Raw genomic sequence first — 27,330 nt, 5'->3', positions numbered from 1 at the left:
CGTCTATTGCCATACAGGGACCTTCTTCAGCAGGGACCGATCTCCCACGAAGACCTGGCTCGATTCTCTCTTACGGTATGGCCCTTGAGAGGACTAACCTAAAGAAGCGCGGCTACTCAAAAGCTGTGATTGACACCCTGTTCCAAGCACGCAAGTTCTCCACATCTCTTTCTTACATACGGATCTGGTATGAAGACCATGCCCTCCTTCCGACAGCCAAGATTCTCACGATCCTAGAATTCCTACAGGACGGCATGCAGAAGGGGTTGTCTCTCAACTCCCTCAAGGTTCAAGTCTCTGCACTGGCCTGTTTCAGGTCCGAAGCGGACGGCATCAGACTATCAACTCATCCTGATGTATCTCGCTTCCTGAAAGGAGTCAAACAACTCTGTCCACCTCTAAAGTGGCCAGTGCCTCTATGGAACCTCAACCTAGTACTAGACTTCTTAGCAGGGGAGTCCTTCAGACCAACAAGCAGTCTGTCTCTACACCTCTTGACCTTAGACTGCATTCTTGATCGCAATATGCTCAGCTCGGCGCATCTCCGAACTTCAAGATTATCCTGTCAAGAACCGTTCCTCAGGTTCACCCCAGACACCATACAGCTGCGTACGGTACTATCCTTCCTTCCGAAAGTGGTTTCCCAGTTCCATATGAACCAGACCATATCCTTACCATCACCAGATGAGCACAGGGATTTGGAAGACTCACGCCACCTGAACGTCGGCAGAATCCTAGTCCGATACCTCAAGAGATTGTAATCCTTGCGCAAAACCGATCACCTGTTCATTCTTCACAGCGGGAAGAAACAAGGGGAAGCGGCATCATGGGTGACCATAGCCCGCTGGATCAAAGAAGTCATTAATGCTGCCTACATCGAGGCAGGAAAACCACTACCTCTACAGGTCAAGGAGCATTCTACAAGGGCCCAGGCAGTCTCCTGGGCTGAAACCAGGCTGCTTTCAACAGCCAAGATCTGTCGGGCGGTGACATGGTCCTCCCTACACACCTTTTCCACGTTCTACCGCCTGGATGTCCAGGCCAGGGAGGATAGAGCCTTTGCAAGGCAGCACTAAGTGGGCCATGGGCAGCCTCCCACCCGGTAGGGGAGTAGCTTTTGTACATCCCTGAGTCCATTTGGCTACACGCTGGAAAATAGAGAAATTACTTACCTGATAATTTCGTTTTCCTTAGTGTAGACAGATGGACTCAGCATCCCACCCATGGCTGCTCCAGAAATAGAGAACCTCTAACATCAATCTCGAGACTGTACGGGTAAGCCGCGGCCTACCTCTATGTTAAGACACCCGCAGTTACCTAGGTGTCGGTGTTTATTGTTTCAGCGCACTAGCGGTCTCCAGTGCCAAAAGGTTTTTATATATATAATCAGTTGAACCAGTTTAAAGTATACTCAAGTATATTCAAGTATCAAGCAACATCTATCCACAGTGGCTTTTCAAGGAGAATACTGAAGAGCTAAGCATGCTGCATGGGTATATGTAGGCTATGGTCAGCTTTGAAATCTGACTCCGTCTCCCATCTGCTGTCAGGAGAGCACAATTCTCATTGGTCCGGAGTCCATCTGTCTACACTAAGGAAAATGAAATTATTAGGCAAGTAATTTCTCCATTTTCCAGGAGTTTATCAAATTGTTGGAAATCTGATTGTAAAGTATTCTACAGATTCATTTGGTCCCAAGGTTAGTGAAATAATAACTTTGCTAACTTCTGAAGTTATGGTTACTTTGGGTAGAATTGAACAACAGCTGCTAAATGTGGCTTTATAACTTCTTGCATTTCAACAAAGGCATACAGAGATTTGGTCTCCTTCACCAACAGCCCTGATTACAGCATTATCCATTGCTCCCATTCTTTTTGATAAGAGGAAAAGAAAATTAATTTTTTTTCTTCCTGTAGGCTAGAATTGAAATTATTGGGGGGAGGGGGGGGCAGTGTTGCTTCCCAAATTTATTGGTCTCCTGAGCATAAGTAAATGTATTCAATGTAAAGACTAGAAGAATGGGAGGGTGGTTGAATTACTAGTTGTGGATAGGAACAGAGACAGATCAGAACCTGATAATGGCAAGTATGAGAATTGAAAGTTTCATATCACACTAAACAGTATTTGAATATCCAGTTACAAAAGTTGCTATTCAGCAAAAGCTACCATTCGCCAAGTGGAGACCACCAGAGGTGAATTGATCCCATATTTATGTTGTTATATTTAAAATACAGAATAAGGAAACAATCTTTTTTAGTAGTTGCTGAGATGTGACCTTTTGAACTCGTCTATCTGTTATAAACACACAGCATTTTTTTGCATAATGGAAGGTTTGGGCAGTAAATACAAAGGGAACAATTTCTAATCAGTTATCATAAAAATATTCCTTCAGAGAGCCTTTTTGTTTATTTACAGATAGCATTTGTACTGGATCCCAAAAACACAATATCACTACATATCTAAAATACAAAAATGCACAAAGACAACCATTTTTTAAGTTCTTATACATGTCTGACCTGTTTACAAATGAAAGGGATTCTTGAAAGGAACAGCAGATATATTGTTGTGCAGCACCATTCAGTAAAAAGGGCTAGAGATGTACATTCATGCCATGTATGACACTGATTTGTGAATCATGGTCACCTTTAATATTTAAGTCTTGTAGTATGTTTGCAAAATATAGTTTTACATGAAAATACACAGGTGGGCCTGCACATTTATTCTAAGAATTGTACAAAATTGCAAATGTCTCTATCATCAGAGGTTTCTGTTTTAGTAATAGTTCCATCTCTGAGTTAGTGTCATTAGGACTTGCTTCCAATCAGTTCAAGCGCAAGAATGAGCATGTAGATCTGTGTTCTTCATTTAATGCATCTGCAGGAAGTTTCTCATAAATGTTGAAAGCTTCTGAACCTCTTCTACTGTAACGGCATTGTACAGAGAGGCACGGATTCCACCTACTGATCTATAAAAGACAGGACTGAGAAATATCAGTTTGTGCTTTTTAAATTTTTTTAAAGCCTGGAACAGCTGGAAAACCAAATTAGGAGAGTAAATTTAAGAATCTTAAATTTTCCTAGAACCCATTTACTGTCTCCTAGGGAATTGTTTAAAAGTTACCTTTTAAAGGTTTTGAAATATACAGATATAACACTACCTGTAATAACTAGAGTATATTATATTACTCAAACCATTGCAAGAGGTAATCTATCAGATCAGCATCAGGGAGAACAAAATGATACAGATTTGTCAGAACTTCTTGAGAAGTCATCTGATATGGAAATAAAAACACGAGCTACATTAATTGTTCAGTTTGCAGATGTTTCTCAGCGAGATTCTATTCTCAGGTTATATTTCAAATATCAAAATTCTCTTTTTCATGGTTCCCCTATTAGAATTTTTCCTGATGTCTCTTTTAGTACACAATTAAGAAGAAAATAATTTTTGTTAATGAGAGATAAGGTTATACAAAGAGGAGCTAAGTTCATATTGCATTTTCCTTGTAAATGTGTTCTCTTATATCAAAATACGAGATATATGATTAATTATCCAGAACAACTGCATACATACCTAGACTCCTAATTCCATCCTATACCTTAGTTATTAGGAGAAGAGAATATTATTATTATGGTTAAACACAAATAAGTTTAGTATATTTTTCTATCTTATACTGCTCTTTTCCTTCACAGCCAGTTTCTGTAATTACTTTCGAGGTTGATTTCTAGGTTTTTACAGATTGTATGTGTAATTATCTTTGAATGATATGTATTTAATTCTCTATTGAGCATACAACTGTGTAATATCTTCTTGAAAATGGAAAGTTTAATAAAAATAAAATAAAATACATTTTTTAAAAGCCAACAGCTAGGAAAAAACTTCAGTGATTTTCAAGCTGTCATCTCAGGAGGTTTAAAGAAAATCTAGCTCCAGGGCAATTTCTACAGTTCTGCTGGATTTTTTTTATAGTGACTTTAAAACAGTGCTTCTCAACCCAGTCCGCGGGGCACACGTAGCCAGTCTAATTTTCAGGATATCCATAATAAATATAAATGATAGCTTTGCATCCTCTGCTTTCATTGTATGCAATTCTATCTCATGCATATTCATTGTGGATATCCTGAAAACCTGACTAGTTAGGTATGCCCTGATTGATGATTAGGTTGAGAAGCATTGGTTTAAGACACACAATGATAGTAATTTCTGCAAGTTTTGCAGTGGAGGGTTGGTCTTCTTGCTCCATTAAACAAGCTTAGACGTGAACCCTTTATACCAACTGTACATACTGCAGAAAAAACCTGCACAATAATGCATAGTATGTGGTTTTCCATTCTCTGTCCATCAGCAAGGAAGTCCATTATCTTGTGATGGTGAAGTGTGTTAGGACTACATCCTGTGTTTGGTTCCACCTTAGCTCCCTCTCATTACATTCAGAAGAGGATTCAACTTTAGAGATTGATTTGGAAAGTAGCATTTTTGGCAAACAACATCAGATAATTCGGCATCATCAGAGAGCCCTTTCGATCATTTATTGTATAGCTAATGTTAATAGGTCCTTAATCATTTAAAATATTGGCTTTTACTATCTCAAATGAAAGGGTCTGGGGTGTGGTTTAAAGCAAATGATATGGAAATGCTATACCCAAGAAAACATTTTTTAGAAGCAGCACCCCTATAGAATTGTCTGACTATATTGAACTGATGCAGCACTTTTGGTAGCTGCCTGAGGCAAGTACTTTGTGCCAAGCCAAAATAATAATGTTGGGTTAGTGCACATATGGGTACTGTGTGCCAAATTTTTTATTCCATTTTTTTTTTGGGTAAATAAAATGTGCATCTTGTAATCTGATAGACAATTATAACCAGGTATGTTAGCTCAGTCCATATAATACTGGCTTAAAACTGCACTATTTTTAGTGCAAGTTGATTCTTTATATGTCCCATGCATACAAAGCAAGTAACACAAACATTCTTTATATGTCCCATGCATACAGAGCAAGTAACACAAACACTCTTTGTCTGCACTTAGGTAGGCCAATCCACACCAGTGGATTACACACTCCTATTAGCAGATGGAGACAGAGTAAAGCTAACTTGCTGACATCACTGACATATTGCCCTATCCTGACATCAGCCTGCCAGTATTTTCCATCTCCAGTGGGCTTGTGAACATGCAGCGCCCTTGTGGGAATTGCTTGTGATAAAAAAATAAATAAATAAAGGAAAAAGGAACTGAAGACAGAAGATTAGGAGAAGATTCAGACATACCGCTTGAGCTCCTGAGGTGCCACCAGTTTGATCTCTCCCTCAGTTGAGTGCTTTAGGTCTGGAAGCCTGACCAAAAGGTGTCAGCTTAAAAAAAAAAAAAGTGGAAAAGAGGACGAAGGAGTGCTCTGTAGTGACTGCTTCTGCCCTCTCCCCCCCCCCCCCCCCAATAGCCCCAGAAATAAGGATGAAGCAGTGCTCAGTGATGAAAGCTTGTGCCCTCCCCCCTTAGGCGGTGACCTGATTGTGCTCTCAGCCAGTACGGCTGAGCTCAGATTTAAAAAAAAAAGGGGGGAAGTTTTAGGGCCCCCCCTTTTTTTTTCATTAGCAGGTCTTCCTTCCCTTTGCATATCTTACCCCTTTTCCCTCTCGCTTCTCTGTGGAGTTGGTGATGAATGAAGGTAGCTCGGGCTCGGCAAGTTGAGCAATTTTTGGCTAGGCCCTGCTTCTCAGGCTTGGTTTAATCAGGTATGTGGTAGGCTACGGTGGCATTTTTTTTTATTCCTGCTCGCTTATGTGTGTGCATTCTCACTGCACAGCGGTGTCCTGGCATGGGAATGCTTGTGCATGTAAGACCGTGGCCTAGTTTCTAGGGATGTGCAATTGTTTTTGCCGAATTGGAAAATTTCAAAGAAATAGTCCAATTCAGCATGGGTCGGAGGACCCGAATCCCGACACGGAAGGAGCAATGGATGGCCTGTGTCATTTTCTAAGATGGTGCCGGCCGTCCACTGCTCCTATCATGTGATAGGGGCCAACCAATGGCACCGGTAGCCCATGTCACATGGTAAGGGCAAAGGGCCACGGTGCCAGTTTGGTTACTGGCAGCAGATGGCCCGAGAGCGGGAGATTGCTCCCAGGACCCACGCTGGACCACCAGGGACTTTAGGCAAGTTTTGGGGGGGGGGGGGGGGGTTTGTATTTAACTAAATTTGGAGGGTTGGGGTGGGGTTTTTTTTTTAATCGGCGAAAATTGCTGATAAAAAAAAACAAACGACCCGATAGAAAAAAAACGATGCACATCCCTACTAGTTTCTGATGTAGGTGCGCACGTGCATGGATGCTTACGGTCATACAACTGCAGCCTAGTTTTTAGCATAGTTGCACGGGTACACCCAGGTGCCCTTCGAGTGCACCTAGAGCCAAATTCAGGAAACTATGACGCTGGGAATGAAAAGACCCTACCACCTTGCTAGGGTTGCCATATAAGGGCAATCCAGCCATCGCTCTCTCCATGTCTCTGTCAGCGCTGTTTAGATGATTTGGTTTCTACAGATCTTGCTGACATTGGGACATCCCCTCAGTCTGGAAGGGAGTGGCATGAGAAGGTGACATGATGGACAATTACCCTCTACCCCCCTCCCCCTTATTCCTGATGGCAGAGGCATTCCCAAGAGAGGGGTTGAGAATGCCAGGTTTGGGCCTATGGATCCAAATCTCCTCCTGAGTGGAAGTTTTCCAGGACCTGCAAACCTTTCTGCAGGGGCACCCAGTGGAGGTGAAGCAACCTGCTAAAAAGGGTCGGGTGTTCAGGCCTCTCACGTTAGCCATTTTGAGCAAATGCCACCACAAGCAAACGTCGCAGGGGAGGTTATCCCTGGAGATGTTCAAGAGGATATGGATCATGATAAGTTGGATGATTCCAATGGGGACTTGGTTTTCTCTTCTCTGGAAGAGGGAGAAATTCCACCTGATTTGGAGCCACATCAGACTTTACTCCAGTTATTTTTCACAAGATAAGTTGCCTAGTCCATTGATTCAGACTCTGAAGATGCTCGGTGCGGAAGTGGGTCAGACTATGGGCTTACAAAAGAAAGATCCCATATTGGTCACTTTACGCAAAACATCCTATTTCTTTCCCTCATGGATCTAATTCAAGGGTTAATTAACCTTGAATGAAATGCCCCGGAGACCAGTTTTGAAGGGGGGTGCGCTCTGGCTGGTTTTTGCCCCTTGAACCCAGAGGCAAGGGAACAGTTATGTTTCCCAAAGGGGGATGCCTTGATATGCAATTTTACCAAGCAAACTACTATTCCAATTGAAAGAGGGGCAGTGGTAAAAGATGCTCACGACAGGAGGCTATCCTTAATCAGGCCTTTGGGGCCATGGCATTGAAGCTGTAAACTGCTTCTTGCTGCTGCCTGGTGGCTCAGGCTGGTTTGCGTCTCTCAGGAGGCACAAGGAGCAGGGTCCAGTGGTGGATCGGTGATGGTCTGGGAGTCGCTTTCTTCTGATGCGGGCTGTAACTTGGTGTGGATGGCTGCTAGAGGGGTGGTTCCGTGATTGTGGCTAGATGCATTTTTGGAACCCATATGACATTAGGCCTGTTGTAATGCATGTTGGGTGTGGGTTTGGCCGTAGGAAAGCCTTGGGTAAACTGAATTATATTTTACATTTACAATATAGTAAATTTCCCATACCAAAGCAGCACTAACTGACATCACTCAAACAGTAACAACCTTACTTATAAAATAAGCAACACTGCAAATATTTACACTAGGCCCTAAAACATTTTACCCTTCAGCCAGTAATAAAGCAGTGCAGAAATCTAATACTGCCTCTCGCTGGCAGAGGCAACAGAATAGGTGTGAGAGGAGACAGCAGGAACACCGCCTGCTACCACAGTGATAGTGGGGGAGGGGAGAAGAACAGAAGGCTCCTTGAGCCACTGCCACTACTGCATCAAAAGTTGAAGGTAGGAAGAAGAGCCTCAGGGAGGCTCCTCCTATAACAGAAAAGCTGTTGCGGAGCCTGGTGTTGGTTGTAACAGCTCCCTAGGCAGGGGGGCTGCTATGACCAAACCTGACCGGCTCAGCAAGCCCAACACCCTGATAGACCAATCTGCCCCTGGTTAAGGTCATTGCAACAGGAGTTGTTAAACATACTGTCTGCTAGGGTTAAACCACATTTATTTATTTATTTATTTAGCATTTTTATACCGAGATTCATGTAAAAAATTACACATCACTTCGATTTACATTAGAACGTGAACTAGCATGTAAGAATGCATTACATTACAACAAGGGATACATTAACTGGGATAACTGGGTGAATAAAATGATGGGCTCTTAACTAGAGCCGGAGAATAAGGAGGAGAACAAATTGATTGTACCTAGTGTACCTGAGCACTGTGCAGAGTCTTGTGTCTAGGGAGACCTCATCAACTGAAAGGGACTTGTAAATAGGGTACCTAACATGGACTAGTCTTCTGTAGGGTGGAGGAGAGTTGTGAGCATGTCTTTTAGTGGAGGAGGTTTGAAGCGGAAAAGGATCAGATGAATTAAGGGAAAGCTTGCTCGAATAGCCAGGTTTTGAGTCTCTTTTTGAAGGTGGTCAGGCATTGTTCGCGTCTAAGATCTGGTGGGAGAGCATTCCAGTGCTGTGGACCAGTTGTGGAAAGAGCTCGTTTCCTTAATGTGCTTTTTGCGAGGGGGGCAACGAGAGTGTCTCTGTAGGCAGATCTTACCGGTCTGGAAAGGTAAGTGTGGACGTAGTGCGATATTAAGGGCCAGAGGAGTAGTGTTGTAAATGGTTTTGTGTAGGACCATGAGGACTTTGTAAATAATTCTGAACTTGATTGGGAGCCAATGCAAGTTCCACAGGATGGGTGTGATATGGTCTCTCTTGTTGGTCTTCGTCAGAATCCTTGCTGTGGCGTTCTGCAACATCTGTAAGGGTTTAATGGTGTTTGCTGGTAGCCCGATCAGAAGCGCATTGCAGCAGTGGCGTAGCCACGGGTGGGCCTGGGTGGGCAGGTGCCCACCCAACTTAGACCCAGGCCCACCCAACTGGCACCGGAACTGCAAGGCTGTCGCGGGATCCCATCCCCGCAACAGCGAACAAGAGAACCCACGCCTCGCGCGCCATCACCGCACACATGGGGAAGCGCTGCTGCGGCCGTATGGCCAACCGGTCTTCCTGTTCGGGGGGGGGGGGGAGCGGAAGCACCGCGCGCAGCTTCCGCTTCCTCCCCCCAATGCAGGAAGATCAGCTGGCCTCTCCTGCTGCCACCCGTTCTCCTGCTATCTTCGGACCAAACGGCCCGCCGAACTTCCTGTTTGGGGGAGCGGAAGCGCCGCGCACAGCTTCCGCTTTCTCCCCCAAAGCAGGAAGATCAGCTGCCTCTCCTGCTGCCACCGGCCTCCTGCTATCTTCGGGCGTCGGGCCGTACTGCCCGCCGATCTTCCTGCTTGGGGAGGGGGGGAGGAAGCGGACGTTGTGCGCTGCGCTTCTGCTCCCCCCCCCCCCCCCCGACAGGAAGTTCGGCGGGCAGTACGGCCCGACGCCCGAAGATAGCAGGAGGCCGGTGGCAGCAGGAGAGGCCAGCTGATCTTCCTGCTCTGGGGGAGAAAGCGGAAGCTGTGCACGTGCTTGAATGTGTATGTGTGGATGAGAATGGGAGTGTATGTGGGTGAAAACTGGAGCCTGGGTGTGTATGTGGGTGAGAATGGAAGCTTGAATATGTGGGTGAATGGGAGCTCGAATGTGTGTATGTGTGGTTGAGAATGGGAGCCTGGGTTTGTGGGTGGGTGAGAATGGGAGCTTGAATGTGTGTATATATGGGTGAGAATGAGAGCCTGGGTTTGTGTGGGTGGGTGAGAATGGAAGCTTGAATATGTAGATAAGAATGGGTGCTTGAATGTGTGTATGTGTGGGTGAGAATAGTACCTTAAATGTGTATATGTATGGATGAGAATGGGAGCTTGAATATGTGTGGGTGAGACTGGGAGCATGGGTTTGTGGGTGAGAATGGGAGTCTGGGTTTATGTGTGTGGGTGAGAATGGGTGCCTGGATGTGTGTCTGTGTGTGCATAAGAATATAAGCCTGGGGAGGGGTGAGAAAGTGAGAACTTGAATGTGAGCTTGTGGGGGGGGGGGGGAGAGCATATGAGAGTGACAGCTTGAGTGTGTGAGAGGGAGTCTGTGAGAGAAAGTGTGTGTGTGTGTGTGGAAGGGAAGAAGACAGTAATAGAAGAAAGACACTGAAAAGGAATTAGGAAATGAGCTATAAGGGAAAAAATGGGAAAAAGAGACCAGGACCAACTGATTAGAAAAATACAAAGATCAGACAACAAAGGTAAAAATATATATCTATATTTTGAGATGTTAGCAATTTAAATATAAGCAACACAACCGCTCTCTCAAAATTTATGGACAGGTAGGAGCCGTGTATAAAATCGTAATAAGAAGGCTAAAGTACCACAAATCACCGTGAATTATGTTTGTATCATTAAGTAAACCTCATACTTAGGCGTAGATGTGAATGCTATGCTGCATAATTTGGCATTATTTATCAGTAAAAAAACAACTAGTAGACCTGCATGCCTACAGTCCACCCATGTTAACCTTGTGCCCACCCAAAAAATCAATTCTGGCTACGCCACTGCATTGCAGTAGTCAATTTTTGAGAAAATGATTGATTGGAGGACTGTGCGATAATCTGGGAAGTGGAGGAGTGGTCTCAGCAGTTTTAGAACTTGTAGTTTAAAGAAACAATCCTTCGTGGTGGTGTGGATAACTTTTTTTAGGTTTAGCTGATTATCCATGATGATTCCGAGGTTTCTTACTTGGGTGGATAGAGGTGGTTGCATTGTGGAGAGCAGATTGTTAGCAGTAATATAGTTGCCATCCTGTGAGACAAGGAGGAGCTCTGTCTTATTAGTATTGAGGATGAGGTTGAGGCTTGAGAGCAGGTGGTTGATTGATTGAAGGCAATTGTTCCAGAAGCTGAAGGTTTTGTGAAGGGAGTCTGTAATCGGAATGAGGATTTGCACATCATCTGCATATATGTAGTGAGTTAGGTAAAGTTTAGAAAGGAGCTGGCAAAGCTGGAGGAGGTAGATGTTGAAAAGGGTGGGGGATAAGGAGGAGCCTTGTGGAACTCCCAGGGAAGAGCTGACAGGTTGAGATTCTTTCTTGTTGATTTTCACCTTGTAGAATCTGTTTTTGAGGAAAGACTTGAACCAGTTCAGTGCGGTGCCTTTTATGCCGATGTCTGCTAGCCTATCTAGGAGGATAGAGTGATTCACCGTGTCAAATGCAGCTGATAAGTCGAGGAGTATGATCAGACAAGGTTGTTTTTTTATCGAGATTGAGCAGGATGGTGTCTGTTAGCGAGATAAAGAGGGCTTCTGTGTTCAGAGATTTACGGAAGCTGTACTGAGAAGTGGCTAGGATATTGTTTTCGTCTAGGTATTCTGACAGTTGCTTATTAACTATTTTTTCCAGGATTTTGGAGATGAACAGAAGGTTTGCTATAGGTCGGAAGTTGGCTGGGTCATCTGGAGACAAATTGGGTTTTTTTAGTAGTGGTTTTAGGATGGCAAGTTTCAGGGGGTCTGGAACCCAGCCTTGTGTTAAGGAGCGGTTGATAATTTCCGCAATTGGCTTGGCAATGGTTTTAGGGATGGAAATGAGGAGGTTTGAAGGGATTGCATCAGAAGGGTGAGATGATGGTTTAATCTTCTTTAATACATTTTCTATTTCTAAGGAGGAGGTAGGCTCGAAGGATTCCAGGTTTGTGGTCTGTTGTCGAGACGTGGAGTAGGTGGGGGGAAAGGAGGAAGTCCCTTGTTGGTTATTAGTGGTGCTGTCAGATTGGAGATTTTTTTCTCTAAGTACAAGGCAAGCTCTGAGGCTTTGCTGGCCGCTTGATCATCAGGAATAGTGGCTGGAGGGGGTTTGGTGAGGGTTGAGATGTACGAAAATAAAGCTTTCGCATCAAAGCTGAAGTGGTGGATTTTCTGAGAAAAATCTTTTTTTGTTCGTAGGATAGATATCCTGTATCAGTGCATGAGAGATTTATATGTGGCCTGGTTTGTTGACGACGGAATTTTTCTCCAGATGTGTTCACTGCTTCTTAGTTTTTGTTTGAGGGATCTTAGTTCTGGTGTGTACCAGGGTTTCCTGTTGTCCACGTTGGTATGAAGGACTTTTGTGTTCAATGGGCAGGTTAGGTCAGCTACTTTTTTGGTGATCTTGAGCCAAGAGGCGGAGGCTGAGTCTGCATCCGAAAGGTCCAGTTGTTCTAAAGCTGTTGATAAGTGTGAGCTGAGGGTTTCTGGGTTGCAAAGTTTCCTGGATTGGACTGTGATTTTTTGTTGTGTTTAGGGAGGGGTTTGGTAGTTTTGCAAGATTGTGGAGATCAAACTGTGATCCGACCAAGGGACTGGAGAGCATGTCATGGAGGAAGACGGGGTGAGGCTCTCGTTTATGAAGATTAAGTCCAAAGTGTGTCCTGCTTTGTGTGTAGGTCCATTGATGATTTGTTTGAATCCCATAAAGCTGTGGTGAGGAAGGTTTCACAGCTGGAGGAGTGAGGTGTTGTATCTACGTGGAGGTTGAAGTCTCCCAATATTATAGCCAGGGCATCAGAATTAATGTGTTTAGCTATGAGTTCGATTAAGGGTGAGGGGTCTGATTCCAGACATCCTGGGGGGCATAAGCGAGGAAGATTTGGATGAGCTTAGATTTGAAAACAGCGAACTCGAGAGAGGTTGATGAGTTGGAGTGTTGAAGTGATAGTCCTAACACTTTTTTCGAGGCTAAAAGCAGCCTGCCTCCTCTCTTTTTGAGTCTGGGGATAGAGAAGATGTCTTAGGTATGTATCAGGAGTTGACTGATTAGTGCTGTGTCCGCATAGATCAGGTTTGGTTTCTATTAGATAGTCGTGGAGGAGGTGCGTTTTTTTCGTGAGGGATTGTGCATTAAGAAGGGTTAGCAAGGGGGGGGCGCTGTTCGCCGCGTATGTGTGCGAACGTGTGACGGCTCAGCTCCGCGAACCCTCCCGCCAAAAGACCTAAAAACGCGCTGTTTGCAACTTTAAAATACGGCGAAAATCAACAGAACCGTGAGTGGAAATCTTGGGCAACGTATAAGAGATGGCTAATAAACGAAAACTGACGGACCTGAGGCAATTTTCTTATGAGAAGTTGTCGGGGGAAGTTGGGCAAGATGGCGCCGGGGACGAGGGCCGGGACTCCGGCGATCCGGAAGCGGCGCTCGAGCAGTCCGCGGAATTAAACTCTGCGTCCCCACAACCTGACCCGGCTGAGGTCCTTACACGATCGGAAGCCCGAAATTGGTTTCTTGAAATTCGGGCCGATTTAAAACAGCACCGGGACGCTTTAATGGCGTCCATGGCAGATCTCAAGGAGGATTTGGCTGTGCTGGGGAATAGAGTGGACGAGGCTGAAAGCAGGATCGATGGCCACGGGGAGTCTATTAATTCCCTGATAGCACAACAATCCACATGCTCGTCGGACCTCTCTGCGCTGCAAAGCAAGGTGGAGGACCTTGAAAATAGAAGTCGGCGCAACAATCTGCGCATCAGAGGAGTCCCTGAACTTCCAGAGTATGCCGGGGCAGTGGAGACAGCAGTACAGATTTGCACATTCATTTTGCAACAAGCACCTGAGGGGGAGGCAACAGATGTCACCAGTGGCGCTGCCATTAAGTTTGAAAGGGCACACAGGGCGCTGGGGCCTAGAGTGGACCAGAGGCCTCGGGATCTGGTGATATGTTTCACGAGCTTTCCTCTCAAGGAAAAAATCTATAACGTAGCCAGGACTCTGAAAGAAATCAAATGGCAAAATCATCATATTTCAATATTCCAGGATTTATCCCCCGTAACGCTGAAGAAAAGATTCGAATTGCGGGACGTTACAGCACAGCTGCGTGAGGGGAACATCCGGTACCGTTGGACTTATCCCTTTGGTCTCTCCTTTCAGGTACAGGGTGTGAGTTATAAAATTACCTCCTTGGAAGAAGCACCAGGTGTATTTTCGAAGGCTCAGCTTCCGGTACACTTCCAACACTCAACTACAAAGGCATCGCAACCCCGGAGAGATGAGGCGCCCCGGTGGCAGAGAGCGGAAAAAGGCGGACGAAGACTGCGGAGACAGCCTGGACCGCATGGGGCCGCCGCTCCGGATAAGGGTTGACATTTCCTCTTTATCTGACCTTTACAGGAAGGATTGGTTGCTTTCTTTTTCTCCAGTGAGGTTCTTGTGCACGCGACAGCTCTCCCTGGACAGGAGGGAATTGTAAGCGGCATTCATGGACTTTGTTACTTTCTATTTACTGGGACAAGAGTTGCACTACTATTGAGTTACTGTTATGATCAGGTCTTTTTCTGTTTATCAATTGTCTACGGTTTATTGGGCGGGTAGGGAAGTTGTGGGGGATAGGGTACACTTCGCATGCACCACGGCAGACCTCCAATGGTGGAGTATTCCCGCATGAGGGAGTGGGATACTATCGGAATTGTTAGGGGACACACTGGTATTTATTGGTTATCGGAAGTGGGTGGTATAGCTGTTTTTATGGGCGGTTACCAGTACTGGCCGGGGTATGGGTCTGTTATCAGTGGGAAGGTATCCAGTTTTGGAGACGGTCGGTTACAGGGGATGAAGGTTGACCTGGAGGGTGGTGGACTCTCCACCGCTGGTGGGCAGTATGGCAACTAAATTAGTATCCCTTAACGTAAAGGGGCTTAACACGCCACGCAAGCGACAACTCTTACAGAGGGAATTACTTAGGCAAGGGGCGGGCATAGTTTTTATCCAAGAAACGCACATTAGGAAACATCATCAAAAATTATTGCACTTTCCACAGTACCCAACAGCGCTATGGGCAGCTAGCACGAAATCTTCTAAATACGCTGGGGTGGGTATAATTTTTGCGTCCACTTTTGCACATGAGGAATTGTTTCATATCTGTGACTCCCAGGGGCGATTTGTATTGGTTAAGATACGTGTGGGTAAGCAAGTCCTCACCCTGGTAAATGTCTATTTCCCTAATGCTTCGAAGACCCAGTTTCTTCAGGAGCTTAGTGCTTTATTGCGCAGACATGTAGAAGGGGAACTTATAATAGGGGGTGACTTCAACTTTGTTCAGGCCCCATTGTTAGACTCCAGCTCCGGGAAGATTTCTGACCCCCAAACCAGGCGCAAATGGAATGAAATTCTGGAAGACTGGAACCTAGTGGATGTTTGGAGGGTCAGATATCCGAAGTCTAGAGCTTATACATTTTACTCACACGTCCATAGTACATACACGCGAATAGATTGCTTCTTTATGTCTAAGACACTACAGAATTCGGTTACACGAACTGATATTGACAACATCACCTGGTCGGACCATGCACCGATTTGGTTGCTGTGTAATTTTAGAGACCTGGATAAGGGGTTTCGGTCCTGGCGTCTCAATGATTGTTTGCTCAAAGACGCTACCTTTGTCGGTCAATTGGACACCACGTTGAAAGAGTATTTTCCGACCAATCAAACAGAGGGTATGTCCCCGGTGGTTGTATGGGAATGCTCCAAGACGGTGGTTCGGGGGGTGTGCATTGCCCGAGCTGCGCACTGTAACCGGGAGAGGGAGCGTGACCGAACAGCTTGGCTACAGGAGTTGACCCGACTGACCCAGATTCATAGTCGTACCCAATCTGGAGCTACCTATCGGAAAATTTTAGCCCTCAAAGATAAATTGAGAACTTTAGAGGACACTGCAATTAGCCACCAGCTGATGCTTCTTAAACATCAGTTCTATGAGGGCGGGAACAAGGCGGGAAAGTATTTGGCCCGGCAGTTGAAAGCGGCGCAATCTAGAACAACCATACCCAAGATACAAAAAGCTCCAGGGGCTATGATCACAGTGTCAGAGGACATAAGGAAGGCCTTTACTGACTTTTATTCTTCCCTATACACACAGGACTCCACTATTAGAGAGGCAGATATAGAGGGTTATTTAAATACAGTACAGTTACCGGCCCTTAGTGAGTACTGGCAACAAAAATTAGACAAGCCGCTAGAAGTGGAGGAGGTTCTGGCTGCCATAAAGCTACTTAAACCTGGCAAAGCACCTGGATTGGATGGCTTCACGGGAGTGTACTATCGTAAATTTGCTTCCCACCTTGCTGAACCTCTAACGAGGGCTTTTAACTCCCTTCTTGAGGGTAAAGCTTTAACAGCTGAATCTAACACAGCTGGAATTACAGTGCTGGCAAAGCCAGGTAGGGACCCCACTAAATGTAGTTCATATCGCCCCATCTCATTAATCAATATTGATTTGAAAATATTGGCCAGAGTTTTGGCGGCCAGACTTAATGGGGTCCTCCCTGAACTAATCCACAACGGCCAGGTGGGGTTTGTTCCGGGTCGCTTAGCGGCCGACAACGTGCGGCGGATTGTTAACATAGTCGACTTAGTGCAACAACAGCAAATCCCGGCGGTGCTTTTGGTGCTAGATGCAGAAAAGGCGTTTGACCTAGTACATTGGGAGTTTTTGTTTAAAGTACTGGGCAAGATGGGTTTTGGGGCTGCGTTTATGAATTGGATCAGGAAGCTATACGAGGCTCCTTTGGCCAGGGTTAAGGTTAATGGTGGGTATGGCCCTCCCTTTGCTATACAGCGTGGAACGAGGCAGGGATGCCCATTGTCGCCCCTCCTCTTCGCATTGTTCCTAGAACCCTTTGCTATTCGGATACGTGCGGCAGAGAATATTAAAGGGATCTGGGGAGGCACTGTTCACTCTAAAATCTCACTCTTTGCAGATGATGTTATGATGACTCTCTCTGATCCTGAGACGTCTTTGAAGGGAGTGATGGATGAACTGAGGGGATTCTCGGCGGTCTCCGGGATGCGCATCAATTATGATAAATCGGAAATCCTTAACTTAACACTCTCCCCTACTACCGCAAAAGCCCTTCAAACACAATTGCCTTTTCTATGGGCCCCCTCCTTTTTGAAATACCTTGGGGTTAAAATTGGTCCCCATGTTAACCAGCTATTTGCTTTAAATTATGCTCCCCTGGTGGCTAATATTCGAGAAAATTTAAGACGCTGGGACCGTCAGATATTCTCATGGTTGGGACGGTTGGCCATTCTTAAAATGAATGTCCTTCCCCGGTTTTTGTACTTCTTTACTACTCTCCCTGTCAGCATACCCTCTACCCTGCTTAAGCAATGGCAGCAATTAGTTTGTGGCTTCATATGGCGGAGACGCCCGCCTAGGGTGGCGAGGTCCGTTTTGTATCTGCCTAAGGATAGGGGGGGTCTACATCTACCTAACTTATCCTGGTACTACGCTGCGGCCCAGTTGCGCGCGTTAGTGGCCCTTCATGGCTCTAGAGATATTCCTCAATGGGTGAGGTTCGAGCAAGGGCTGTTAGGGGTCCTTTCCTATTACAGCGCTGCCGTGGCAACCTAGTGTAACGTGGGGCAAGTTTGGGTATTTTCCTTTTGCTTTGCGCACCACCATGCAGATCTGGCAACGCTGGAAAACAAAGTTAGTAGGCCCGGAACAACACTCTTTACTAACCCACTTATTTACCAACACGGCAGTACCTAGCTCAGAGTGCTCTGTGGGCCTTAGAGAGTGGCGGCAGTCTGGGATTCTATGTTTGGGGCATATGCTGCAACAGGGTAAGATGCTCTCCAGACTTCAACTCAGTGATTTGCACCCTGGACGAACCTTGGATTTTTTGGTCTACGCTAGAATATCGTCCTTTATTCAGACGGGTATGCGGCGCGGCTCCTTGAGGGCTAAAAATACCCTATTTGAGACTATGTGCCAACATGCCTCGGTACTAAAGGGGATTATATCCAAGGTTTATACCATGTTTACTAATATCACGCAGGTGGTCAACAAATATAGGGCAATGTGGGACTTAGATTTCCCGGGTAGTTTGTCTGATCAGGATTGGGACCACATTTATACTTTAGCTGGCAAATGTTCTATATCCGCGGGTGTACAAGAGAACTGTTACAAAATGCTATATCGCTGGCATTATACACCTATGGCCCTACACAGATTTTACTCTCATATTCCTGATTGCTGTTGGAGAGGATGTGGGGCGCAGGGCACTTACCTTCATATATGGTGGTCCTGTCCTAGCGTTCAAACCTATTGGCAGGGACTGTTTCAGTGGATTTCACAACTCTTACGTGTGCCCTGTGTGGCAGAACCCTGGCATGTGCTCCTAGGGGTACCTCTGCCAGAACAAAATACCACGACCCAGAAGTTGATTTTGCAAATCTTTATTGCAGCAAGGACAGAGTTGGCTATCCACTGGAAGCAAATTCAGACGCCCACAATTGCAGCGGTACAGCATCGTCTTTTCTTATTATGTCAACTGAGCAGGCTTACTGCTGTCCATCAGAACCGCTTACCTTCCTTTCAGGCGGTTTGGGGTCCCTTTCAAAAATGGGTGGCTGATCCCAATTCTCCTTGAGGTCCCCGGTGGCAGCTCTGACATGCCCACCCGCCAGTTGCTGGCACCACTTATACTTTTCCAAGCATTTACGTACCACAGTTTTGGGCAAAATAGGATACCAGTGTGGGGGGGGGGGGGGGGGGGGGAGGGAGTTGGGGGAACTTTTCTGGTTCAAATGTTTATTATGTTTCATTAGCATGTTGGGCTACTTTATTTCATTTCTACATGCAGTTTATTATTGCGGAAGCTATTTTGACTTTTTCTATCTCTTGAATTAGTTGCCTGCTGTACAGTAATGGCATGATTATTGTGTTCCTGTTTGTTTTTCATTTTGTTCCACCATGTATTCTGTTGCAGCGGGTTTCCGCTGATAGTCTGTAAATTGCATATTGCTGTTTTCTGTGGCCTGCAAATAAAAACAGATTATATACAAAAAAAAAAAAGAAGGGTTAGCAAGAAGAGAGTGAGGCCTAACAGTTGATTCAGAGGTGATATCATAATGGGAATAAGTCTTTTTTGTTGAATGGTGGGAACAGTGTTTTGTGAGGTTTCTTCGAAGGTTGCTGATGATTGGGATAGTGAAGGTGCACATGTTTGAGCTTTGTTGGGGGAGTGGAAGAGGGTGAGAGAGGAATAATGCCAGTTGAGGTGAAAAAAGAGGGAGGAAATAGAACACCACCACAAAGGGTAGGAACGGGTGCACTTAGGTAGAGGAGAAGGTTTAGTCGACGGATTACTTACGGCTGCACTAAGGGGCGCACAAAGGGGCAGGCCTCTTTGTTGCGCGGCGCTGGCTGGAAGGGCAGGGGATTTAAAACCCCCGCTCACCGCTTGGAGATGTCGTGTTCCGGGCGCCCTCCCCTATTGGCTGGAGCTAGTGGGAGGTGGAGACTTCGGCCACCTCGTGGCCGGCGCCGGGGCCGACTGGGGTAAGTGTTTAGGCAATCATAAAGGCCTTACCCCGACAGGCTTGAGCGCCGGTTGCGCAGGCCCCCACAGTGCCCTCTTCAGCTGTGACCGTGGGACAACTATTGCGGCTCGATCGGCTACAATGGTCCAGCTTTATAGAACAAATTGCCTTTGGTAGTTAGAGAAGCACAAAATTACTTAAGATTTGTGAACAAGTCAAGGCCTGGTTATTTACCCTTTTGAAGAATTAAATGACTCTTTAATATAGAAACATAGAAATGATGGCAGAAGAAGACCAAACGGCCCATCCAGTCTGCCCAGCAAGCTTCGAATTTTTATTTTTCTTATTCTTATCTGTTACTCTTGGCTCTTAGGAACTTTTTGGTTCTATTTCCCTTCCACCCCCACCATTAATGCAGAGAGCAGTGTTTGAGCTGCATCTAAGTGAAATATCTAACTTAATTAGTTAGGGGTAGTAACCGCCGCAATAAGCAAGCTACACCCATGCTTATTTGTTTACCCAGACTATGTAATTCAGTCCTTGTTGGTTGCTGTCTGTATATAGATCCACTTTTCTTCATTCCCCCTGCCGTTGAAGCAGAGAGCTATGCTGGATATGCGTGAAGTATCAGTCTTTCTCCCCTGCCATTGAAGCAGAGAGCTAAGCTGGATATGCGTGAAGTATCAGTCTTTCTCCCCTGCCGTTGAAGCAGAGAGCTATGCTGGATATGCATTGAAAGTGAAGTATCAGGCTTATTTGGTTTGGGGTAGTAACCACCGTAACAAGCAAGCTACTCCCCGCTTTTTTGTGAATCCAAATCCTTTTTTCCATATTCATTCACGTCCTCTAGACTTTATGGATCCACAGTGTTTATCCCACGCCCCTTTCAAGTCCTTCATAGTTCTGGTCTTCACCACTTCCTCCGGAAGGGCATTCCAGGCATCTACCACACTCTCCGTGAAGAAATACTTCCTGACATTGGTTCTGAGTCTTCCTCCCTGGAGCTTCAAATTGTGACCCCTGGTTCTGATGATTTTTTTCCGACGGAAAATGTTTGTTGTTGTCTTTGGATCATTAAAACCTTTCAAGTATCTGAAAGTCTGTATCATATCATCTCTGCTCCTCCTTTCCTCCAGGGTGTACATATTTAGATTCTTCAATCTCTCCTCATAAGTCATTCGATGAAGACCTTCCATCTTTTTGGTCGCCCTTCTCTGGACAGCCTCCATCTTCTCTCTGTCTCTTGGGAGATACAGTCTCCAGAACTGAACACAGTACTCCAGGTGAGGCCTCGCCAAGGACCTGTACAAGGGGATAATCACTTCCCTTTTCTTACTCTATATTCCTCTCGCTATGCAGCCCAGCATTCTTCTGGCTTTAGCTATCGCCTTATCACATTGTTTCGCCGACTTCAGATCATTAGACACTATCACCGCAAGGTCTCTCTCCTGCTGCGTGCACATCGGCCTTTCTCCCCCCATCAAATACAGTTCATTTGGATTTTCACTCCCCATATGCATGACTCTACACTTCTTGGCATTGAATTTGTAATAGGTTACAAATGGGTAGATAATAACATAAGAACATGCCATACTGGGTCAGACCAAGGGTCCATCAAGCCCAGCATCTTGTTTCCAACAATGGCCAATCCAGGCCATAAGAACCTGGCAAGTACCCAAAAACTAAGTATATTCCATGCTACTGTTGCTAGTAATAGCAGTGGCTATTTTCTAAGTCAACTTACTTAATAGCAGGTAATGTTCTTCTCCTCCAAGAACTTATCCAATCCTTTTTTAAACACAGCTACACTAACTGCACTAACCAAATACTCTGGCAACAAATTCCAGAATTTAATTGTGCATTGAGTGAAAAAGAACTTTCTCTGATTAGTTTTAAATGTGCCACATGCTAACTTCATGGCGTGCCCCTAGTCTTTCTATTATCCAAAAGAGTAAATAACTGATTCACATCTACCCGTTCTAGACATCTTGTGATTTTAAACACCTCTATCATATCCCCCCTCAACCGTCTCTTCTCCAAGCTGAAAAGTCCTAAACTATTTAGTCTTTCCTCATACAGGAGCTATTCCATTCCATTTATCATTTTGGTCGCCCTTCTCTGTACCTTCTCCATCACAACTATATCTTTTTTGAGATGCGGCAACCAGAATTGTACACAGTATTCATGGTGCGGTTTCACCATGGAGCGATACAGAAGCATTATGACATTTTCCGTTTTATTCACCATTCCCTTTCTAATAATTCCCAACATTGTTTGCTTTTTTGACTGGCGCAGCACACTGAACCGATGATTTCAATGTGCTATCCATGATGATGCCTAGATCTTTCTTGTGTGGTAGCTCCTAATATAGAAGCTAACATTATGTAACTATAGCATGGGTTATTTTTCCCTATATGCATCACCTTGCACTTGTTTACATTAAATTTCATCTGCCATTTAGATGCCCAATTTTCCAGTCTCAGAAGGTCTTCCTGCAATTTATCACAGTCTGCTTGTGATTTAACTACTCTGAACAAGTTTGTATCATCTGCAAATTTGATTCTCACTTGTCATATTTCTTTCCAGATCATTTATAAATATATTGAAAAGTATGGGTCCCAATACAGATCCCTGAGGCACTCAACTGCCCCCTCCCTTCCACTGAGAAAATTTGTCCATTTAATCCTACTCTCTGTTTCCTGTCCTTTAGCCAGTTTGTAATTCACGAAAGGAAATTGGCACCTATCCCATGACTTTTTACTTTTCCTAGAAGCCTTTCATGAGGAACTTTGTCAAACGCCTTCTGAAAATCCAAATATATTACATCTACATCTACATCTACCGGTTCACCTTTATCTACGTTTATTAACTCCTTCAAAAAAGTGAAGCAGATTTGTGAGGCAAGACTTGCCTTGGGTAAAGTCATGCGGTCTTTGTTCCATTAAACCATGTCTTTCTATATGGTCTGTGATTTTGATATTTAGAACACTTTTAAATAGTCAGTGGGAAAGAAAGTAGTTTTATCTTGTGTTAAGAGATTTGGGATTTTACATGTTTGTTTTGATATTTTAATTAATTTATATACTATACTCAAATATAATTGCAGAAGGCAAAGACCTTAGTCCACAACTCCACAGTATATGATACCACATCCTGAGTTACATGTTGTACTCTGCCATAATGGGAATCCAAATTGCTGAAAATCAAATATGACCAAGAAGCACTGTGGTACTGAACAAACACATTCCAAAGACATGCTGTATGTAAACTGATACCAAATTATGTAGAGTATTATCTATGTAGAGTATTATGCATTAGAACAATATTTCATAAAATATTCCTGAACTAACCAAACGTGCTAGTTTTTCAGGTCCAGTCCTTTGCAATAGGACTGGTGGTGGTGGCGTCATGCTTTCCTATCATTCAATGGTAATCTTACACAACGCACTGCTAGCATCAAAAAGCAGCTCAATGCTGCCATGGGACACTGCCCTCAGGTGAAAGGGCTAAGTTTGTAACTAAGAGCAGACAGGGGAATAGTGTGAAGTCGATTGAAAGTGGAAGCTGTTTCTGCCTCCAGGTGACAAGCCCCAAGATTCCTGTCACCTGCTTGGGTAACAGGTTACTGAGGTATAAGATGAGACAGTTACTTTTCAAACAGACTTCTACAGGTAAAATAAGGGTTGTACATGCAGAAATGGCCCTTAACAAAATTGCCAGCTCAATGTGCAGGTAAATTTACTCATATATGTAACTCCCCTTTTCTGTGGGGGTCACCTTCCAAGAATATTGGGGAGCTCCTCCAAGGTGGTGAGGTGGACTAGGAAACAAACTCTTAATACTGGCAGCTAGAAGAGATACGTCTTTTTATTCAGAAAAGCAAAGAGCTTGTCGAGAGTTGCTTCACATTTACCATGCAAGATGAATAGGAGCAGTCTGTTAGAGATCATGTACTGATACAATGAGTTAAATAGGTCAGCACCTCCTATCTCTACATCACTGACTAGGCTACTTAATAAGCAAAACATTTCCTTAAATGATATAATGAATAACATTTCTACAAATGTTAATGCAAATTTTTTTCTTTGATATGTAAATATGTAAGAAGCGTCTGGAGCAGGCAACCCTGAATGTGGATTTGCTTTTACATTCTTTTAAGTATTTTGCCAAGCTTGTTGTTTCTAGAAACTTTTTATACTGATTGTCTTGCAAATACTACATTCAATACTAAGCAAAAATGCAACAAGTAACTTAAGAATAATGATTTATACAGTGGGTTGCCTTTATACTGCTTCTCTGCCACCTCACTGCTCAGGAATGTACCTTTTACAGGTATATTCCTCATAAAATCTCTGCAAAGCACCCTTACAGTGTGGTAACTTTTCATCTCTGGGCATGGGCTGGGGATGGGTTTCCCTGTAAGACCAAACTGGGCTGAGGACCTCTGAGAAGAACGCCAATGTCCATGCTGCTCTTGTGCTCCAAAAGTTAAAACATTTTTAAACATAAAATCCAAAGTAGTCATAGAGAAAATTTCAAAACAGAATCACAATTCATTTTCAAATTCCATTTTCTTTCCATACTGTTTAGTTCACCAAATATCAGTCCCAGAAGTTACACCATCAATCTTCTTGGTTATTCCAGAACTTCTGTGGCTCTAGTTTTATTTCTCAGTCTCTCTTCTCCAAATTCTCCACAGGGGCAGTCTCTCTCACTTCTCCCACCCCTTAGTCTCTTCACAAAGTCTCTCCTTCTTTGGTTTCTAGAGGGTTCCTAGATGTAGCTCTCTTCTTTCACAGAAGTCACATAAGCCCATACTCACACATCAGAAGCCACTCAAAATCCAGTCATGACACTGCAGGGACAGCTCCAGGGTCGTGCATGCCCCTCCCTTGGGCATAATGCCAGTCCCAAGCTCGGTGAGGAAATAACCAGCCTCTTCCCTTCAGTCCAGCCTGCCCCCCACCTCAGTTCCTGAGTACAAGGCCCAAACTCCAAATGTCTTCCCGCTCTGAAACTCAACTTCTGCATGATCACTACTTACTCTTGTTCACCTTGGGGTTGTTGGAAGTACCCAGGCACTCCTCTGCTCAACTGTCTCTTTACAACTCTCCAAATGCACTGCTGCGAGGAGCACTGGGTGCAACACCATTCTCTCTTTTGTGGCCTGAAGCCTCTAGCTCAGGGGTCAGGAACCTTTTTGGCTGAGAGAGCCATAAACGCCACATATTTTAAAATGTAATTCCATGAGAGCCATACAATATGTTTAAAACTAAATACAAGTAAATGTGTGCATTTTATGTAAGATCACACTTTTAAAGTACAATAAGTCTCTGAAAATATTACACCAGGCCTTAAGACACCAATACATCTCCTATTAGGAAAATGGACCAAGTCAGGCTGCTATAGAGTCCTACACAGAAACAACACGCCAGCAGAAAACCTCACCTGAATCACGTGCTGTCCTTCACCTAACATAGAATAAAGAGACCAAAACGCATAACAAGAAGCATGCAGAAAAAACTGAATTGGAAACTGCAACAAGCCAGAGTCTCTGTATGCAGTGTAACAAAGAAAAAAAGAAACATCACCCATCCTTATAAAACAAATCAAGAAATATAAAATCATCAGCAGTAAAACAGTACTAACAAAAAGAATATATTTCGAAACAGCTGATGAGTGGAATATCCAATAATTAAAAACTCATATAAAACATTTCCAGATACCAACAAAATATTTCAAAATAGCAGACACAAAGATCCAGTAATGAAAAATAATAAGGATACAAACATTTTTTTGCTCTGCATACCTGGGAATGTTTGATATCCAGGTGTCCTGAGATTGTTCTGAATTAGCAGAAGGCGGGGTGCTTTGCTTGGAACTTTCTCCTCTCTCAGTCACATACCAGCGCTCTCTCTCTCACTGGCTCTCAATGACACACCTATACACACATGCTCTCAGTACTCACATATACATATGTTTTTTCTCTCTCACTTATATAGGCTCTTAATTACACATTTACACACATGCTGTCTATCTTTTCACGCTTACACACACACACAGGCTTTCAATCACATAAATACATGCTGTCTTTCTCTCACACACACTCTCATTCACATGTCCTCTCTCTCTCTCATTTAAACACAGGCTCTCAATCACATACTCACATGCTCCATCACCTAAACCAGCTGTCAATCAGACACAGACACACATGATCTCTCTTACTTATACACACAGGCTCTTAATCATACATACACATGATTTCTCTCACACAAAGGATCTCAATCATATACACATACTCTTTCACACAAACAGGTTTTCAATCACAAACTTACACATACAGGTTCCCAATGGTAAACTTACATTCATGCTCTCTCTCTCACAGGCAGGCTCTCAATCACAGACATACTCTCTTTCACATATACAGGCTCTCAATCACAAACATACATGCAATCTCTCACTCACACACACAGGATCTCAAACACACATGCTTGCTCGCTCATTCACTCTCTCTCTCCCCCACCCCGGGAACTCGCGGCAGCAGCAGCCTCCTCCCAACGCTAACCTCCTTCATTTTCAGCCCTCGCGGAGGCGAAGGCGGAGTCCCATCGGCCGCGGTTGAAACTCTCTTCATTTTCCTCCGAGCCGCGCTGCAGTCTTCTTCCCGTCGGACACTAGCGTGGCCTCTTCTTCCCGCGCAGGCACCCGATGCTCTCCACTTCCTCTTCCGGGCCGCGGGAAGAAGGCTCTCTTCTTCCCGCGGCCCGGAAGAGGAAGTGGTGAGCATCGGGTGCCTGCGCGGGAAGACTCCCGCGCAGGCACCCGATGACTCCAGCGCAGGCACCCGGCTGACACCTGATGACTCCCGCGCAGGCACCCGATGACTCCAGCGCAGGCACCTGGCTGACACCCGATGACTCCCGCGCAGGCACCCGGCTGACTCCAGTCGTGCCGCTGGCTCCAGTCAGCGGCACCGGCGTGCTCTCGTCTCCTCCCCCCCCCCCCCCCCACGGCCCGGAAGAGGAAGTGGTGAGCATCGGGTGCCTGCGCGGAAGAAGAGACCACGCTAGTGTGGTCTCTTCTTCCCGCGCAGGCACCCGATGCTCACCACTTCCTCTTCCGGGCCGGGGGGGGGAGGAGACGAGAGCACGCCGGTGCTGCTGACTCCAGCTGTCCTGCCGCGTTCCGCCCGGGCGGCGGAGGACCGGGGAGCAGCTGGGTCAGCGGGGAACCGCGAAGTGTGGCGACACTTGTCTGCGAGCCAGATGCAGCCCTCAAAAGAGCCATATCTGGCTCGCGAGCCATGGGTTCCCGACCCCTGCTCTAGCTGCTCCCTTGTTCGAGGTCTTTCTTTAGAGACTGGCCTTTTGTCCTTGTGCAACGCTTCCTTTTATACCATACCATACGCATCTAGCCATTGGCTAAAAATCATTCTTGCCACTCAAACACATAGGAAAATTGGTTCTCACTTGCTAATTTTCGTTCCTGTAGTACCATGGATCAGTCCAGACAGCTGGGTTTTTTGCCTCCCTTCCAACAGATGGCGACAGAGAAAAACTTCGAGAGTGCCCCCTCTTAATTGCCCCCTGCCTGCATCTCTTCAGTATAAAAATATCAAAGCAGAGGAAAATGGAACAGTCTGAAGATAAAACCGCAATGGACAAGAAGAAAATAACCTCTTTAACTATGTACATTTGAAAAGGAAAACTTTGTTGAAAGGATAAAGGAGAAATCAGATCGAGTGTATTCTCCAGAACAAAAATCCCGGGCGGACATCTGGACTGATCCGTGGTACTACAGGAATAAAAATTATTAGGTAAGAACCAATTTTCCTATCCCTGTACATACCCGGATCAGTCCAGACAGCTGGGATGTACCAAAGCTTCCCTAACTAGGGTGGGACCTAGAGAGTCCTGCTCAAATTACACCGTCACCAAAAAGC

The 27,330-nt window shown here is 45.0% G+C and overlaps 1 protein-coding gene across 1 annotated transcript in view; it reads right to left on the bottom strand.

The window, feature by feature from the left end:
• Positions 1 to 2,387: 2,387 nt before the first annotated feature.
• Positions 2,388 to 27,330, bottom strand: part of PSAT1 (phosphoserine aminotransferase 1) — a 101,458-nt gene continuing 76,515 nt past the window's right edge. The window contains exon 9 of the mRNA XM_029615727.1: positions 2,388 to 2,965. Within this exon, the coding sequence (XP_029471587.1) occupies positions 2,866 to 2,965 (100 nt within the window). The 3' untranslated portion in view covers positions 2,388 to 2,865. The remainder of the gene's footprint in view (positions 2,966 to 27,330) is intronic.

Source organism: Rhinatrema bivittatum, chromosome 9 (genome assembly GCF_901001135.1).
Source record: "Rhinatrema bivittatum chromosome 9, aRhiBiv1.1, whole genome shotgun sequence".
NCBI lineage: Eukaryota > Metazoa > Chordata > Amphibia > Gymnophiona > Rhinatrematidae > Rhinatrema > Rhinatrema bivittatum.
Note: the sequence above shows the minus strand (reverse complement) of the source record. Positions and strands in the feature narration are given on the sequence as shown.